We start from the raw sequence: 15,861 nt of genomic DNA, 5'->3' as shown, positions 1-15,861 counted from the left end.
ATGACTGTAGTAATTAAGCCTAAGATGCCAAGAGTTAGAGTTCTGTAGAAGCCAGAGCAGTGCTGGATTTAGCTATTGCAGCACAAATTGCAGTGGTTCACATTGCTTCACTTGATTCTTTGGCAGCTGCACTGTGCACATACACTGTGGTTCATGCTGTCATTGATTAAATGCAACCCTTTGTTTAAATATCAAGTTGTTTAAATGTTGAAATACACCAGTGGTGGCTCTGCTCATTGTAGCAGGGTTTCCTCCCACAGTGCCACAAAGTGTCGTCAGCATTTGGCTGGGACCTGCTTTGCCAGGTTAGAAACATGAAAATAAATTGAATTTCATGTGGCAAAGTGGAATGAAACACTTGGGAGGGGTCTGAATGCCTGGGAGTGCTCATGGCAGGGGGGTTGGTGCTGCAACTGGGAGCTGCTGCTGTTCTCCCTCAGCAATCAGGTGCTGGTTGAGGGCAATCTGAGGTGTTTCACTCTCATTTCATGACTTCGTGGTATTGTGTGGATCTTCAATAGCTGCCCTGCAGGGGCTGGGGTTCAGTGTCTTTGTCTCCACAGCTACTGCAGCTTGTGCAACAATTTTTCTTCAGATTCTGTTATTTTCCGGTAACTTGTCCTCATTTCCACTGTTGCAGCACTGGCTGCTTCCTGTGGGAAAGTGTTGCAGCATTCCATGTGCTGAGCTGCATCTCCTCAGCTCCCTGCTAGGAGCAAACTGCAGCCTGTGTCCTGTAGGGACAGGATGGGTTTTCCCTGCAGCTGCTGATGGCTGTTCCCATCACCTGGGCTGTCCTCTGCTGAGGCTGACACCTTGTTCTACCAAATGGTTCATTAAGTATCTTCTCTAATCAATAAAAGATCAGAGAGCAGATACACTTGAACAGTATCCTGGGAGCAGTATGTGCTGCTCTGATCCTACTGAGTTGCTGCACTCGGTTTTTTAGGTTTTTGATGTTTATTTTTTCAATTCTTTTCTAACCAAAGAGCCTTCCAAGCTGTGAATGCCTGGAGCCTGCCCTGGCATGTTGCTGTCATTGCATGGTGTGCCAACCCTAGCTCCAAATCATGTCGAGCAGCTGAAGAATCATGTGCTGCCAGGAGTAAAAATAGTGTCACTGCCCCTGGCCCCTGTCCAACCACTGCCTGTGGCAGCCCCTGCAACCTGGTGGCCGAGCTGGGGCCAGTGCAGGACCAGGCTGGCCGTGCTTTCTGTGCCCCACAGTGTTTCCTCGTGCTTGGAAAACACTTCAGGCTCTCATGATTTATTGGCATTAAAAAAATATTTCCACTTGAATTACACAAACGTCAGCGCCCGCGGCTCCCCTGGGGCCCGGCTCTCGCCAATCCCGAGCTGCCGTTCCTGGAGCTCGGCCTGTGCTGGTGCTGGAGCAGCGCGGGCGGTGACGCAGAGCCCGGGAGAGCGCAGAGCCCGGGGGAGCGCGGCCGCCTCCGTCCCCCCGAGCGGCCTCGCTGGGGCCGGGGCATCCTCTGCTGCTGCTGCCCGCTCCATGGGCTCCTGCCTGCTCCATGGGCTCCTGCCCGCTCCATGGGCTCCGGCCTGCTCCATGGGCTCCTGCCTGCTCGCCATGGGCTCCTGCCTGCTCCATGGGCTCCTGCCTGCTCCATGGGCTCCTGCCCGCTCTCCATGGGCTCCTGCCTGCTCCATGGGCTCCTGCCCGCTCTCCATGGGCTCCTGCCTACTCCATGGGCTCCTGCCTGCTCCGGAGCTGTGCCCAGCGCTGCCCGTGCCCTGCCTGCCCATCGGTCCCCGCAGCCCCTCGCACCCAGGTGCTGCCATGATCACATCTGCTCACAGAGCCCACGAGCCCCCCCCAGCTGTGGGATTTATTGCGGGGTGGGGGGGTTCCCTTTTTCCTCCAGCTCTGTTTCGAGGGGAGGACGTGTCACAGCTTGGGGGGTGACGCTGCACATCTGAGCATCCCCTGCCCCGGCAGCATCCAAGGGCGAGGGCGTCCCCGAACCTGCGGGGCTTGGCCGGGCTCAAGCGGGCAGGGAACAGAGCGGGGCCGGGCACGGAGCGGGGCCGGGCTGGGAACGGGGCCCGGCTGGGAACGGGGCCGGGCCGCTCCGCCCCGCTCCGCCTCCGGGCCCGCCCGTCCCGCCATGGCGGCGGCCTTCACCGCCCTCCGTGTCCTGCTTGGGCTCTTCTTCTTCCTCACGGGCGTCCTGAAGGTCTCGGACTGGCTCTCTGCCGACCTGCACCGGCACATGGTGAGTGCAGCCACGGGCTCGGCAGGCTCGGGGGCCGCAGGGCCGAGCCCGGGGGGAATGAGCAGCATGGAGGCAGAGCAAAGAGCAAAGAGCACTTTGGTGTGCAGGGCTGAGCCCTGGGGAAAGGAGAGGAACAGGTTGGGGTGCAGGGCTGAGCTCCAGGGGAAAGGAAAGGAACAGGTTGGGGTGCAGGGCTGAGCTCCAGGGGAAACGTGCAGGGCTGACCCTGTTGTGGTGCTGGGCTGAGCCTTGGGTGAGAATGAGCAGGTTGGGACTACAGAGGTTCAGGGTGGAGCACTTTGGGTACAAGGCTGAGCCCTTCCTTCATTGTGAGTCAGCCCAGAATCCCTTGGAGCGCAGGGCTGATCCCCTTAGGGTGCGTGGTTGAGTTATTTAGGATGCAGAGCTGGAGTTATTTAGGATGCAGAGCTGATCCCCTTGGAAGACAGGGCAGGGCAGAGCAGACACACTGGAGGGGCTGTATTTCCCCAGCCCCAGGCTGGGGCTGCCTCACCCCTCTCCCACCCTTCCCAGGCATCGGAGTTCGTGCGTTTTGCCAAGGTGTTTCCCCTGAAGGACTTGGGGTTTGTGCCGGAGCCGGGCAGGTACCTGGCGGCCGTGGGCTGGGTGGAGGTGACGGCCGGGCTGTTGCTGGCATTTGGGCCCCAGCTGCTGCAGGAGATCAGCAACTTCATCCTCAGCGTCGTCATGATAGGTGAGAGCCAGCGGGCACTCACTGCCCATCGTGGGGTCTGGGGACACCCTTGGCCAGAGACCCCCATTCCTGTGCTCTGCTCCTTGCCCAGGTGCCATCTACACTCTGCTGGCGCTGCAGGAGCCGCTGGCCATGTGTGCCCCGGCCACCCTCTCCCTCGGCCTCCTCCTGCTGCTCAACATCCGCGGGTACCCAGCTGCCCCCCGGCCCAAGTTCGAGTGATGAGAGGCGGGAAGGACAGACGGGAAGGACAGACAGGAAGGACAGACGGGAAGGACAGACGGCTCGGCTGCTGGGGAGCAACACCTTCATGGTATTTTCAGGGATGACATCGCATCCTTGCTGATGAGACACAGTGTGTCCTCTCCTGCCTCTGCCAGTGACTCTGGTGCTGGCTGTCCCCACACTGTGGGACCTGGGCTGGTGCTGTGGGATGGTGGCCATGGCACCACTGTGACACTGCTGTGACACTGCTGAACTCGCACAAGGTGTCCGGCTCTTTCCAGTGTTTGGCCACACTAAGCAGGGGCTGGCTCTGCTCTCTTTCAAATTTTGGAATAAAATCTCTTGTTTTTCATGTTTTGCCTCCCTGTTTATTTCTGCCTTCCCTCCACGCTGAGCCTCGGGGGCTAAGGGGATGTCCTGGGGCTGGAGAACCCAGTCCCTGGGGACAGTGCCTGGACACAAGGCCTGGGGACGTGTGGGAGCTGGTGCAGGAGCTGGCACAGAGGCAGATGGACAGTGGGGAGAGCCCATCTGAGGTGGGATCCCACAGCCCCCCAACAATGTGCCAAGCCCCTTGCTGCACACCAAGGCAGTGACAGGAGCGAGTGCCCAGGCAGGCATGTGCTGTTTGTGGATCTAGCTCCCACAGGGAGCCACCCTCTGCCCCCCCAGATGGGCACAGCATGCTCAGGATGAACCACAGCTCACGTGAAGTGGCTCCCAGCAAGGGGGCTGGGATGGCTGTGTGGGGAGTCTGGCTATTGGGATGAGCAAGGGGTGTAAGTCACCCCTGTACCCCTGGTGGGACCTGAAGTTAGGTGTCACCTACCTCAGGGTGACATCTTTGGTGTCCTAAAAGAGCACACACAAATTTCTTACCACACAAAGCAGTGACTCAGATGCTCACAGATCTTGGGGGGGCCTCTAGGGCTGCTCCCCTTAAAACCAGCTTTGAAGCCAACAAAAGCACAAAGAGGCAGGAGGAGGCAGATTCCTGCTTTGATCCCTTTGGGGCATCCCTCTTGTCCCCAGCTGCTGGGTGCAGAAACCTGACCCTCTGCTGCTTTCATCCAGGCGTGGGTGGGAGAAGGGCCCTGGGAAATGGAATTAGATGAGGTTGGGGGCACGGCAGGGGGGTCAGCCAGGCCAGTACTGGCCACTCCCACACGTCCCCAGCCCCGTCAGCCGGCGCAGGGGATCTTAGGGTGGCTCCAGCAGGGAATTCCCTGTTACATACACACACAGGTGCTCTCCCCACTCCAGCTGCTGTCCCACAGGCAGTAACACAGGGGGGTTTGGGATGGTGGGTGGGGGTCAGGCAGCCCCTGCCTCCCCCAGCACTTAAAGCCGTCCCCAGCCTGGCTGGGTCACAGCGAGGAGCAGCCAGAGGGGACAGAACCGCTCCCGCCTGACCCAAGGTAAGTAACAATCGTGGTGTGGGTGGGATGGAGCATTCACTGTGTGTATGATGGGGAAGGAGGAGGAAAAGGGGACCCCTGAGGGAGTCAGACTCAGGTCCCCCAGGCTCAGCAGCTTGTGCTCTCCATGCCTCAGCCCGGGGCTGGGTGCCGTGCGTGCCGAATCCAGCCCTGCTGTGCTGGAAAACACCAGCTGGTGACTCAGTGCCTTCGTTGGCGAGGTGTGGGCAGGCAGTGATGGGAGGTGAAGTAACTGCAGCCCTGGATACAGCCACTGCAGCACAGTGTGCTTTCCCATGGCCAGGACCAGAGGCAGACCCTGCTGTGCAGGACTGGGGGGCACGGGGGGTGCTGGCCCCCTGTTTGTACCCCCTGTCCCTACCTGGGTTTCTCCATTCTGCAGCTCGCTGAGCCAGTCAGTGACTTCCTCATGCCTGGCTCCATGGGGAATTTGGGGTGCTGGGAGAGGGCTGGGGTGGGTGGCCCCACAGGCACGTGCTGTGTGGGAGGTGTTAAGCCCTGCAGCTGCCGACTGGAGCCAGTGTGGCACCTTCGGGTGCCTGCGGCTGCAGCTCTGTCCCCTGGCTGTGCTGCAGCTGTGCCTGCCACTCCTTGCAGGATCTAGATGGGCAGTTGACAGTGGTCTCTATGCTCCCTTGTTGTGTGGGGGGACAGAGCTGGGGTCTCCTCCTCTCCTGTGTGAGCTGAGCCCTTCTGGCGGATGAAGGCATCCCCTCAGGGCTCTGCCTTCAGTGCCCAGCAGTGCCAACCAGAGAGGTCGTCCTGTCCAGGTCAATGTCCCTCCCCTGTCCCCAAGGGTTGTCCCTGACTGTTTGCCCTCTTTGCAGGAGCCAGGGATGAACAGCTCAGTGCCGGGACCTCTGCTGGTGGAGCACCCTGGAGAGTGCCTGCCCAACAACCCGGCGCAGTTCGTGCTGGTGCCCATTGTCTACTGCCTGGTGCTGTGTGTGGGGCTGCCGGGCAACCTGGTGGCATTGCTGGTCTTCCTGCAGAGCGGCAAGGTGAGGAAGGCCATCCGCATCTACCTCATCAACCTCACGCTGGCTGACATCCTCTTCAACCTCACCCTTCCCCTCTGGATCCACTACTACCTGGCTGGGGGGAACTGGCTCCTCTCGGAGGCCACCTGTCGCCTGGCAGGGGCCGCCTACTACCTGGCGACCTACAGCGCCATCACCTTCATGGCCCTCATCAGCTTCAACCGGTTCTGCGCGGTGCGGGCGGCGCGCCGGGTGCTGCCGCTGCCGGGGCCCCGCGGCGCCGCTCTGGCCTGTGCCCTGGCCTGGCTGCTGGGGCTGGGCTGTGCCGTGCCCACCCTGGCCACCCACCAGACCTTCCCCACCCCCGCCGGGACCACCGCCTGCTTTGAGCAGCACGGGCGGCAGCGGGGCTATGCCTACGCCATGGTGGCTTTCTTCTCCGCCGCCTTCCTGGTGGTGCTGGGCACCTACGCCTCCATCGCCCGGGCGCTCTCGGTGCCCGCCGCTGCCTCGCCAGGCTCCCACCGGCAGCAGGCCCGTGCCATGGTGCTGGGGATGCTGCTGGTCTTTGTTGTCTGTGTTGCCCCCTACCACCTGACGCTCGCCCCCTGGGTGGGTAGCCGGCCCCCCGCACCTCTCTGTGCTCCCCCCGACACCCTGGATGTGCTGCACACGCTGAGCGTGGCCCTGCTCAGCCTCAACAGCTGCCTGGACCCCGTCGTTTACTGCTTCTCCATCCGGCGTTTCCGCGCTGACCTGCACCGCACCCTGCGCAAGATCGGCCGGTGCTTCCCGCTGCCCCCGCCGGCCCCGCCCGGGCCAGCTCCCGCCGCCCGAGCATCCTCCTTCACCTCCTCCTAGCGGGGTGGGCACCAGGGCCCTGCCCCCGCCTGCCCCGGTGCCACATTCCCGCTGGGACCCGGTCCCTGTTGCCAGGTGAGGGATCGGGAGCAGCGTGGGGGGAGCTCCGGCTTCGTGCGCTCCCCTCCTCCCACCCCGCTCTGCTCTCTGTGCATTCCCACGCGCCCGCAGCTCCTGCTCGAGCACGGATCCTGCCCCCCGCATTGCAGGCACCGGCAGGGTGGCACTGGCACTGGGAGAGCGGCACTGGCGCTGGGAGAGCGGCACTGGCGCTGGGAGAGCGGCACTGGCGCTGGGAGAGGGACTCACCCAGCAATGGGAGCTGAGCCACAGTGGGGTGGTGAGGGATGCTCAGAATGGCGAGGGATGCTCGGTGGTTGCTGTTGTCTCCCGGGGATCCCCATCCTGCAGGGACACGCATGACCCAAGACCCCCATGGCATGAGCTGGGCTGCTGGAGGGGCTGTTTGAGGCCCCCTATCATGTCCTGCAGTGTCCCTAAGCCTCATGCCTGCAGCCCTCCTGCTCTTGGCCAGGATTAAAAATGAACCAACCAAAGGCTTCTTGGCTGGGCCCTCACCGAGAGGTTTCTGTGCCATGGATATGGGGCAGCCCCGACCCCCGCAGCCCCTGCCCCCAGCCCAGCCCGGCTCCTACAGCAGGACCCTGCACCAGGGCGGATATTGGGGCGGACATTGCACCCGGGGCTGCTGACCCGCACCCCCTGCCCGGTTCCCTGCCCCGTTCCCTGCCCCATCCCCTGCCCTGCCCATGCGGGGGCGGCCGTGCCGGGCGCTGCCCCCACCCCGCACCCGCCGCCCCCGCCCCGTGAGCCCCGGCGCGGCGGGGGCGGCGGAGCGGGCTCGGGGCCGGCCGTGGGCGGTGTGTGGGCGGGAGATGGTGTTTTCCCAGCCCTGGCTCGTTCCTGCTGCCAGCACAGCCCCGCTCCCGGTGCTGCACCGGCGGGAGGGCAGAGCCGCTGCTGTGCAGCCAGGCGGGTTCTGGGTGTGGTGGGGGACAGGGGTGCATCAGCTGCCCCCCAGCTCGGGGTGTTGCTCCCCCAGCACAGGGCTGCTCTCCAGCACACTCCAACCCACGTGCATGGAAGGAACCGGGCTGGAGGAGATGTGATGCCTGGGGACTGCTGGCATGGCATGGGATGGGATGGGCAGGGTGGCAGCGGGCACCAGGACGGGTGGGTGATGCTGTGCCCGTGGGTGGTCAATGATTAAAGGCTGCCTGGATGCCAGCAGAGAGGTGGAGGTGCTGGGTAAGGGCTGACCCTGGGGAATGGGGACTCTGTGCCATGGCAGCTGTGCACCACTGTGACCCAGGGACACCATGGCTCAGTAAAGCCAGTGTGGGTTCATGGGATGCCCGTGCTGCCCGTGCTGCCCGGACACTTTGCCCCCATGGCTGGATGATGCCTCCATGTGCCACAGTGCTGCTGCTCAGCAGAACTGAGACGTGTCCCAAGGTGCCTCTGCTCCACACCCGGCCCCAGGCCAGCTGCCTTCGACCACCCAGTTCTTCCCCTTTTGAAGTTCCTATTAAATTTTAATCCTTTTATATAACTGCTGAAGGAGGGGGCAGAGCTCTGCTCCCCGCCTGCAGCAGGAGCAGCCGTGTCAGCAATGCAGGATGCTACAGGGCCTGGTGGGCTCTGGGACTGGAGATCTCTTCCTGGGGGCACCTTTTGGGGGGCTCTCTGCACACCAGGAGTGGGGACAGCCCCAGCTCTGCCTCTGCCAGGGTGTCCTGTTCCGTGGGAAAACCTTGGCACTTGAACCACAGCACTGGGACATGGACAGGACTGCTTAAAAACACACACAGGGCACTCATTTGGGCCACATCCCCCCACGCACTGGGCAGGGCCTGGTGAGGTGCTCTGGGCTCAGCTTGGCACCAGGATGGGGCTTGTGCCACCGTGCTGCTCCTGCCAGTGTGCAGGGCGTTACCCAGGTTATTGTTCCTGCACTTCCAGCCCGTGCTCGCTGTAATTATTATTATTATAATTATTATCAAATTACAGGGTGTGGTGTGAGTGGCTCAGCGGGCAGGCAGCAGCGGGTGGCCCTGGGTCTGCTGAGGGAAGGCTGGGCCTCAGGGGCTGCACCGTGCCTGGGGCTGTCCTGGCACCGCGGGGCTGTTCTGTCACTCAGGGGCTACCCCGGGGCTATCTCAGTACCCCAGGGCTGTCCCTGCACTCTGTCCCCTCCCTGGCAGGCTGTGTGCCCGTGGACAGGCGTGGGTGACAGTCCCGGAGTGCCCTCGGCTCGCTGGGGTGATCCAGGGGGATGCCCACGGGTGGGTACCCCTTGTCTCGGTGCCAGTCCGGCTCTGCAGGAATTCCCACGGGCGGGTACCCCTTGTCTGGGTGCCAGTCCGGCTCCACAGGGTGCCTCGGGGGATGCCCACGGGTGGGTACCACTCATCCCGCACCCTCAGCATCTCCCCGGCCCCACGTGCGGCTGCCCCCGCTCTTCCCCCCCGTGGGGTCCCGGGGCGCCGGGAGGCGGCGGCAGAGCCGCACCGGAGCCATTTTGCGCCGCCGCCGCCCGCTCTGGCTCCCGGGGAAAATCCACCGCCGTGTCTTGGCGGCGCCGCGGCGGCCCCGCTCCGCTCCCGCCGCTCCGCGCCCGCCCGCGCTGCACTGCGGGGCCGCCGCCACTCGCATGCTGCCGCCCGCCGCGCTCCCACGCGCGGGGCGCCGGCCCGGGCCGAGCCGGGACCAGCCGAGCCCAACCGAGCCGGGCCGGGAGCAGCCGGGCCGGGGGCGGCCGAGCCGGGCCGTCGGGGAACCGCCCGGGAGCCGGCGGAGGATGTAGGAGGCGGGAGCGGGGTAAGAGCGGCGGGGGTGGCCCCGGTGCCGGGGGTGCCGCGGTGCCCAGCGCAGAGCGGGGGCCGGTGCCCGGGCTCCGCCGTGCCCAGCGGGGAGGGCGGGGGGGGTGCGGGAAGCGGTCCCGAGGGTCCGCGGTGCTCAGTGCGGAGGGGGCTCTCACCGACGAGGCACCGGAGCCGTGCGGAACCGGCCCCGCGGGAACGGGACGTGTCACCTGCGGACCCATCCGGCCCCGCCGAGCGGCTGTCCGGGGGTGAACCGGGGAGGAGGGAGCCGGGGGATGGCCGGGGGCGTCTCGGCGGTACCGTGGCGCTCAGCTCCGCCAGGATTCCCCCGTGGGTGGGGGAGAGGGGGTCCCCATCTCCTGCTGCCCGAGGCACTGGGGAGAGCGGCACAGCCCGCAGCCCCTCCAGCCTCCCCTGGATGGCGACGCCAGCCATGCTGCGTTCTCCCGCTGCGGAGGGCTCGGGGCAGGCCCAGGACCCCTCCCCACCCACCGGACTCCCCCTCCTCATCCTGCCGGGGGGGGGGAGGCTCGGACCATGCCCGGCCGGGTGCTGAGCTGTGCCCATCACCGTGCATGCAGGCGCCGTGGTCCCAGCCAGCCTGGCAGGCAAGCAGAGCTTCGGGGGCCCCTGTCTGGCTGCTCCCTCTTGCTGCTGCCTTCCTTCCTCCAGACTGTTGGGGTTTCTTGGAGGAGTCGGTCTGGTCCCTCCATCCTGTGCCAAACCTGCAGAGCAAGTTGGTGCTGGGACCGCTGGTGTGTCTCCATCCTGTGACATCCAGCCCTGCATGTCACCTCCCTTGTGGGGTCCAGGGTTGTGCTGCCCACAGCTGATCCCTGCCTGTCCCCTGGCCAGGAAGAGGGGACAGAGCCTGGCTGGTGGGGGTTGGTTATCCCTGTGGGAATCCAGGCAGCCTTGCTCGGTGTAAATGGGAGCAGGATCCAGTCAGCAGTGCAGATTCTCCTTTAGGAAATTGATGTAATTTTTGGTCTTTCTCAGTTTCTCAGCCCCATGCTCCACTGTTCCCCCCTGAATGCATCCACGGTTCCCAGCCCTTGAGGACTCTGTCTGTGCAGGGATGGAGCAGGGGAAGGCCACTGGGAGATGGGCTTGGCTGCAAGGAGCATGTCAGCCCTTTCAAGCTTTATTACAGCGCCGGCAGGGCTGGGAATGCAAAAATAGCCATCAAAGTGACCGTGGAACATCCGAGCCTGGAGGGGCCCCTTTTGGCTGTGGCAGTGGTGGGAGCACTGACGTGGGGAGATGTTGGTGTGAGCCAGCTTTGGGGCTGCCCTGGGTGTTGTCACCCCACTGAGCCAGGGCACCAGGACCAGCTCCACGTGTCCCTGCTCTGGTGAACAGGGTGACAAAACCGTGGTGTCCCTCTCCAAGCCTGGGTGAGCTGGTGCTGAGCTTGGTGCCCAAATCTCCCTCCTGAGTGCCAAGGCTTGTGCCACGTGGGCTTGGAGGAGCAGCCCCCAGCCCTCTCAATCCTCCTGCTGGGCCTGGCTCCCAGCAGCTTGGGCAAGGCACGGGATGAGTGGAGGGTGTTGGGAAGCCCAGCCTGGGGGTGTTTGGGGGCCCTTCCATCAGCAGCTCAGAGGCAGAGCAGTGCCAGCACCTGTGGGATGCAGAGCCTGTGTGGGTGGCTGGTGGCTGTGCTGGTGAGGGTCTCCCCAGCTCTGCCCACCCTCAAGGGCAGGATCAGGCCCCGTGCTGGGGTCTCATGGCCAGGTGGAGCTGCTGCGGTGGGGGCTGGGGCTCCAGATCCAGGTTTTGCAGACGCTCGCATCTCTCCAGCAAGCTGAGCCGAAACCCTGGATCCCACCCAGCCAGAAATTTGGATCTGGAGCCAAAGGTGACTCTTGGCCCTTATTGCCAACACGGGAGAAGCTAAAATCTGGATCTGAGCAGAAACAGGAGGAGCCTGGATCCAGCGCAGGGGCTGAACGTGTGGCTTGTGCTCCTTCTGGCCATCAAATTGGATTTCCTGAAATAGCCTGTTGAAGACCAGAGCCCAGCAGGGACCGAATGACAGGTCACCAGGGGTGTGGAAGCCCCATCACGATCCTGGCTGCCTGCTTCAAGACGTTGGCAGCCAGCAATAATAGTAATATACGGTGCCATTGCCGGGAGAGCGCAGCGCTGGAGAGCTAAGAATAGCAGGCGAGACGTGCCAGCAGAGGGGGACTCTGGGCCGGGCGGGGGCCGGGGCTGCGGCTGGACGTGCCCTGGGGGACACCCCGGCCATGGGGTGGCAGCTCCTCCCGGTGGGGAGACATCCCTGTGATGCAGGTGGCTGCGGAGGGCAAGGGGAAGGGGATGTGGAGAGGGCTTGGTGCTGCAGAGCCTGGGTAGTGCCCCTTCAGCCTGGCCTCTGGGCTTTGCCATCCCCAAGAACCAGGTGTAAAGCCTGCTCTGAGAAAGTGGCCTTCAGATCTCGGCCATCCCAATGGCCCTGTGATGCCTGGTCCCTCTATGAGCAGCAGCACAGGGGGGCCAACTGGAAATCCATGGACAGGGCAGACAGCTCAGCACTCCACACCCACCTCCCCCAAAGCAGGCAGGATTGAGCCCCTTCTGCCCAGTCCTGCTCAGCAGCTCGTTCCAGGGCTGCACAGTGTCACTGGCAGGGGACAGAGAGGGCCAGGCCACCACAGGTCCAAAAGCTGAGCTCTGTCAGCCGCCACAGCACGTGGCAGTGGAGCAAGTGCCCATCGGGGTAAGGAGAATTAATTTGTACCTTCCCCATTTCTGCAAGGCCAGGGGTGCTGCAGCACCCCGTGTCCCCCTCCCACAAGCAGCTGTGTTCCTGCAGTGCCTGTGTCAGTGCCTCTGCAACCTGCCCTCAATCTTAATTAGATTTTCCACGTCGCCCCCCAGCTCACTCCTCCCCAAATGCTGGAGCAGGAAGAAGCCATGACATGGTTTCTAATCAGCTTCTGAATTCAGATTCCTTTTGGCTGTTGTTGGAGGCTCCCCTCAGCCTTTGTTTGGTGCTGCCCAAGCAGGGTCTGGGAGCCCTGGGAGTGAGTGGCTCAGTAGCTGGGACACCCTATGCAAACCTGCTCATGTTTGGTGACAGCAACTTCAGGAACACCCCCAGCACCTGCCAACCCCATCAGAGAGGCATCCAGCGGGCACTGTGGCTCTGCCCAGCACTGGGCACCACTGCTGTGTTTTCCTGGGGTTCATTCTGCATCACTCCTGGGTGGGAGCTGGGCACGGTGCCCCGTGGCTTGTCCTGGTGTGGCTCCACTGCAGCCAGTGCCGTGCCAGGTTTGGCTCTGCCTCCAGCACCCAGACCTTGTCAGCAGCAAGTTGTGGCTCTGAGCAAAGCCAGGGGATGCAAACAGTTCCCAGAGCTGCCATGCCCCAATTAATAGCCTGTGAATCACGGTGCTGTTGGAAGAGCAGATGTTTGTGGCGGGGTTGCCAGAGCTCAGTGTTTCACCAGGAGTCTGCTTGGCCTTAAATTGGCAGCTCTGGGCAGTGGGTGGTGACGGGGCCTTGCTGCCTGCCTGGCCCTCTCCTGCAGGAGGATCAGGAGATGTTTGGGCTGGGAATCAGCTGAAGTTTTTGGTGGGCAGAGGGAAGGGGGAGAGCAGCCTGTGTGTGGGCATGAGGGGTGCTGTGTTGGAGTGAGAGGACCACAAGAGCTGAAGGTATCGAGTCCCATTGTGACAGGACCTGCTGATTTCCCAGTCTTGGGGAACCTCTCCTCTTCCCAAAGGGATGCAGGTGCTGTGGTGGCACAGAGCGTGCTGGGGCACTTGTTTGGTAATGGTGAATGGTTGGTACTGGGGAAACACTGTATGCCTTGGAAGTGGCTGTCCCTGCTGTGGTTGGTGTCCCCAGACCTGGGACTGGGGTGAGACCCCATTGATGAGCCCCAGCTTGGTGCCATCTGTGCAGCTGAGCTGAGGGATGGCCCCAGTTTCATGTTTTGTTCATGACACCCATCTGCATCAGGGCCCTCTCTGGGTGGGGGCACACTGGGGACAGCCCCATGGTGGGGGAAGGACATGGTTCCCCTGCAGCAGGTGTGTGTGGGGAGTGAGGGGAGCTGTGGGGTGCACAGCCGTGTGTGGGGTGAGTGGGAGCAGCCAGGTGCACATGGCCATGTGCAGTGATACAGAGCTGCTGAGTGTCCATCTGTGTGTGCAGGGCCCTGTGTCCGTCCATCCATCCATCCATCCGTCCATCCATCCGTGTGTAGGTCTGTGTGTCCATCCCTGTGTGCAGGGTCCTGTCCATCCATCAGTGTGTGGGGCTGTGTGTCTGTCTGGCCATGCAGGGCCGGGTGTCTGTCCATCCATCAGCCTGCGGGGCTGTGCGTCCATCCGGCTGTGCCGGGTGTCCGTCCATCCGCCGGCCTGTGGGGCTGTGTGTCTGTCTGTCCGTGCAGGGCTGTGTGTCAGTCTGTCTGTGCAGGGCTGTGTGTCCATCTGTGCAGGGCTGTGTGTCTGTCTGGCCGTGCGGGGCTGTGTGTCGGTCTGTCCGTGCGGGGCTGTGTGTCGGTCTGTCCGTGCAGGGCTGTGTGTCCATCTGTGCAGGGCTGTGTGTCAGTCTGTCTGTGCGGGGCTGTGTGTCAGTCTGTCCGTGCGGGGCTGTGTGTCTGTCTGTCCGTGCAGGGCTGTGTGTCCATCTGTGCAGGGCTGTGTGTCGGTCTGTGTGGGGCTGTGTGTCGGTGTGTCCGTGCGGGGCTGTGTGTCTGTCCATCCGTGCGGGGCCGTGTGTCAGTCTGTCCGTGCGGGGCTGTGTGTCTGTCCATCCGTGCGGGGCCGTGTGTCAGTCTGTCTGTGCGGGGCTGTGTGTCGGTCTGTCCGTGCGGGGCCGTGTGTCGGTCTGGCCGTGCGGGGCTGTGTGTCTGTCCGTCCGTGCGGGGCTGTGTGTCAGTCCGTCCGTGCGGGGCCGTGTGTCGGTCCGTCCGTGCGGGGCTGTGTGTCGGTCCGGCCGTGCGGGGCCGTGTGTCGGTCCGGCCGTGCGGGGCCGTGCGTGGGCGTGCGGCGCTGCTGGCGTGGGCAGCCCCTTCCCGGGGGTGCTGTCGGTGCGCGGGGGTGGCCGAGCGCGCCGGGGAGCGCGCGTGGGTGTGTCCCCAGCGCGCGGGGGCGACGGCTCCGCCACCGCCTCTCTCCGGCTGCGAGGTGCCGGTGCCGGTGTCGGCACCCGGAGCGTGGCCGCCGCCGCCGCCGCCGCTGCCGTGGGTGGCCGTGACCCCGGGGACGCCTCCGGCCTCGCTGCGCGGCCTGGCCGCGGCATGGGCGGCCCGCGGGGAATTTGCAGGATCACAGGGAATCCATCCTCCGGCTCCTGCCCAGCCCAGGCCGGCAACTTCATGGCTTAGCAGCGGCGGAGGGTGAGTGGGGCGCTGGGTGGGAGGGGAGAGGGCCTGGCTGCGTGCAGGGGGCTCCGTGCCTGGCAGAGCCCCAGTCCTGGGAGAGCCCTGCTTTGTGCCCAGCCGTGCCAGTTCAGCGAGATCCCCCGGCCCGGCCAGCCCACAGCCCTAACCCTTTCGTGGCCAAATCCTCCTCCCTGGCAGCCACGTTCTCTCCTCGGTGTGCAGCCTGTGGCTCCCGGCCAGCCCTCGCTCAGACGAGCCTCGGCACAGCCCTGAAGCTCGCCCGACCGGGATGGGGAGATCCCAGCCCCGAGGTCTCTGCTCCTGTTCCCTGCAGAGCTGGGCTGGGGGCTGTGTGTGCTGTAGGGGCTGTGTGTGCTGTAGGGGCTGTGTGATGGGGCTGAGGGCTGTGTGTGCTGCAGGGGGTGTGTGCTGGGGCTGGGGGCTGGGAGCTGTGAGAACTGGGGGAGGGGATGTGCTGAGTGGGGGCTGTGGGGAGCAGGGCAGGGCTGCCCCTCTGTGTATGCGAGGGGCAGGGTCCCCTCTGTGTGTGTCTGTGTGTCTGTGTGTCTGTGTGTCGGTCCGGGGATGGAGCTGGGGAGCCCCAGCTCTGCCTGCCAGACGGCCCCGCTGCCGGGGAGCGGCACAGCCGGTGCTGACATCTGTGCTTCGAGCCCTGCCTGTCTTCAGTCGGCTCCTTGGCACAGTCACAGTGGCAGTTGGGTCCCTCTGTGCCTCTCCGTGGATTCCCCCATCACCCTGGCTCTCCGTGACACAAACCTGTATCTCTGCTGTGTTTCCTTGGAGGGGAAACTGAGGCAGGAGGGAGGGAAGCAGCAGAGCCCTCTCCCGATCCCTGTCATCCTGAGGCTTGATCCCACGCCTCACCCTGGCTTGTTTTTTCCTGCCAAGTGATGCCAAGAGCCGGGGGGGAGCGAGGGCGTCCTGGGACACAGCTCTGGGCTGTGTCTGCCCGGGGCCCTGGAACCACCCAGCTCCTCCTGCCGCTGTCTGGCACAGCCCTGGCCTGGGGCTGCCACAGGGGCTGCTGGCGGGGACACCAGTGGCACGTGTGGTTGGGCACTGTGGTGACACTGGTGGCAGTGGTGGCCATGGTGGCCATGGTGGCTGTGGCAGTGCTGCTCATGGTGGGAGTTTATCGTGGTGGGAGTTTCTAGTGGAGGCCATGGTGACAGTGGTGGCACGGCAATGGCAGT

General features: G+C 63.9%; 3 protein-coding genes across 5 annotated transcripts in view; all 3 read left to right on the top strand.

The window, feature by feature from the left end:
• Positions 1–2,072: 2,072 nt before the first annotated feature.
• TMEM35B (transmembrane protein 35B) lies at positions 2,073–3,529 on the top strand. The gene is made up of 3 exons (XM_054648410.2): positions 2,073–2,237; positions 2,772–2,952; positions 3,044–3,529. The coding sequence occupies exons 1-3, from the start codon at positions 2,130–2,132 to the stop codon at positions 3,172–3,174; spliced, it is 420 nt and encodes a 139-aa protein (XP_054504385.1). The 5' UTR covers positions 2,073–2,129; the 3' UTR covers positions 3,175–3,529.
• A 1,923-nt stretch (positions 3,530–5,452) lies between these two features.
• Positions 5,453–6,457, top strand: LOC129129969 (platelet-activating factor receptor-like). Its single transcript, XM_054648114.2, has one exon. The coding sequence runs from the start codon at positions 5,453–5,455 to the stop codon at positions 6,455–6,457; it is 1,005 nt and encodes a 334-aa protein (XP_054504089.2).
• Positions 6,458–9,001: 2,544 nt separating this feature from the next.
• The window catches only part of DLGAP3 (DLG associated protein 3), a 28,702-nt gene continuing 21,842 nt past the window's right edge, over positions 9,002–15,861 (top strand). Inside the window, exon 1 of one of the 3 annotated variants that reach the window (XM_077189778.1) lies at positions 9,002–9,298. The gene's annotated coding sequence lies outside the window, so the exon portion shown is untranslated. Of the gene's footprint in view, positions 9,299–14,241; positions 14,663–15,861 lie in introns of those variants that run through there. The other 2 variants (XM_054648252.2, XM_077189779.1) reach the window with 2 other exon arrangements.

The sequence above is a fragment of the Agelaius phoeniceus genome, chromosome 22 (assembly GCF_051311805.1).
Source record: "Agelaius phoeniceus isolate bAgePho1 chromosome 22, bAgePho1.hap1, whole genome shotgun sequence".
NCBI classification, from domain to species: domain Eukaryota; kingdom Metazoa; phylum Chordata; class Aves; order Passeriformes; family Icteridae; genus Agelaius; species Agelaius phoeniceus.
This window is presented reverse-complemented; position numbering and strand designations above follow the sequence as displayed.

Excerpts from the sequence above, each read along its gene's own strand:
- TMEM35B (XM_054648410.2), top strand. The coding sequence starts at position 2,130 with ATGGCGGCGGCCTTCACCGCCCTCCGTGTCCTGCTTGGGCTCTTCTTC. Across the intron at positions 2,238-2,771 it reads CCGACCTGCACCGGCACATG|GCATCGGAGTTCGTGCGTTT; the intron begins GTGAGTGCAGCC and ends CACCCTTCCCAG. Across the intron at positions 2,953-3,043 it reads CCTCAGCGTCGTCATGATAG|GTGCCATCTACACTCTGCTG; the intron begins GTGAGAGCCAGC and ends CTCCTTGCCCAG.
- LOC129129969 (XM_054648114.2), top strand. The coding sequence starts at position 5,453 with ATGAACAGCTCAGTGCCGGGACCTCTGCTGGTGGAGCACCCTGGAGAG.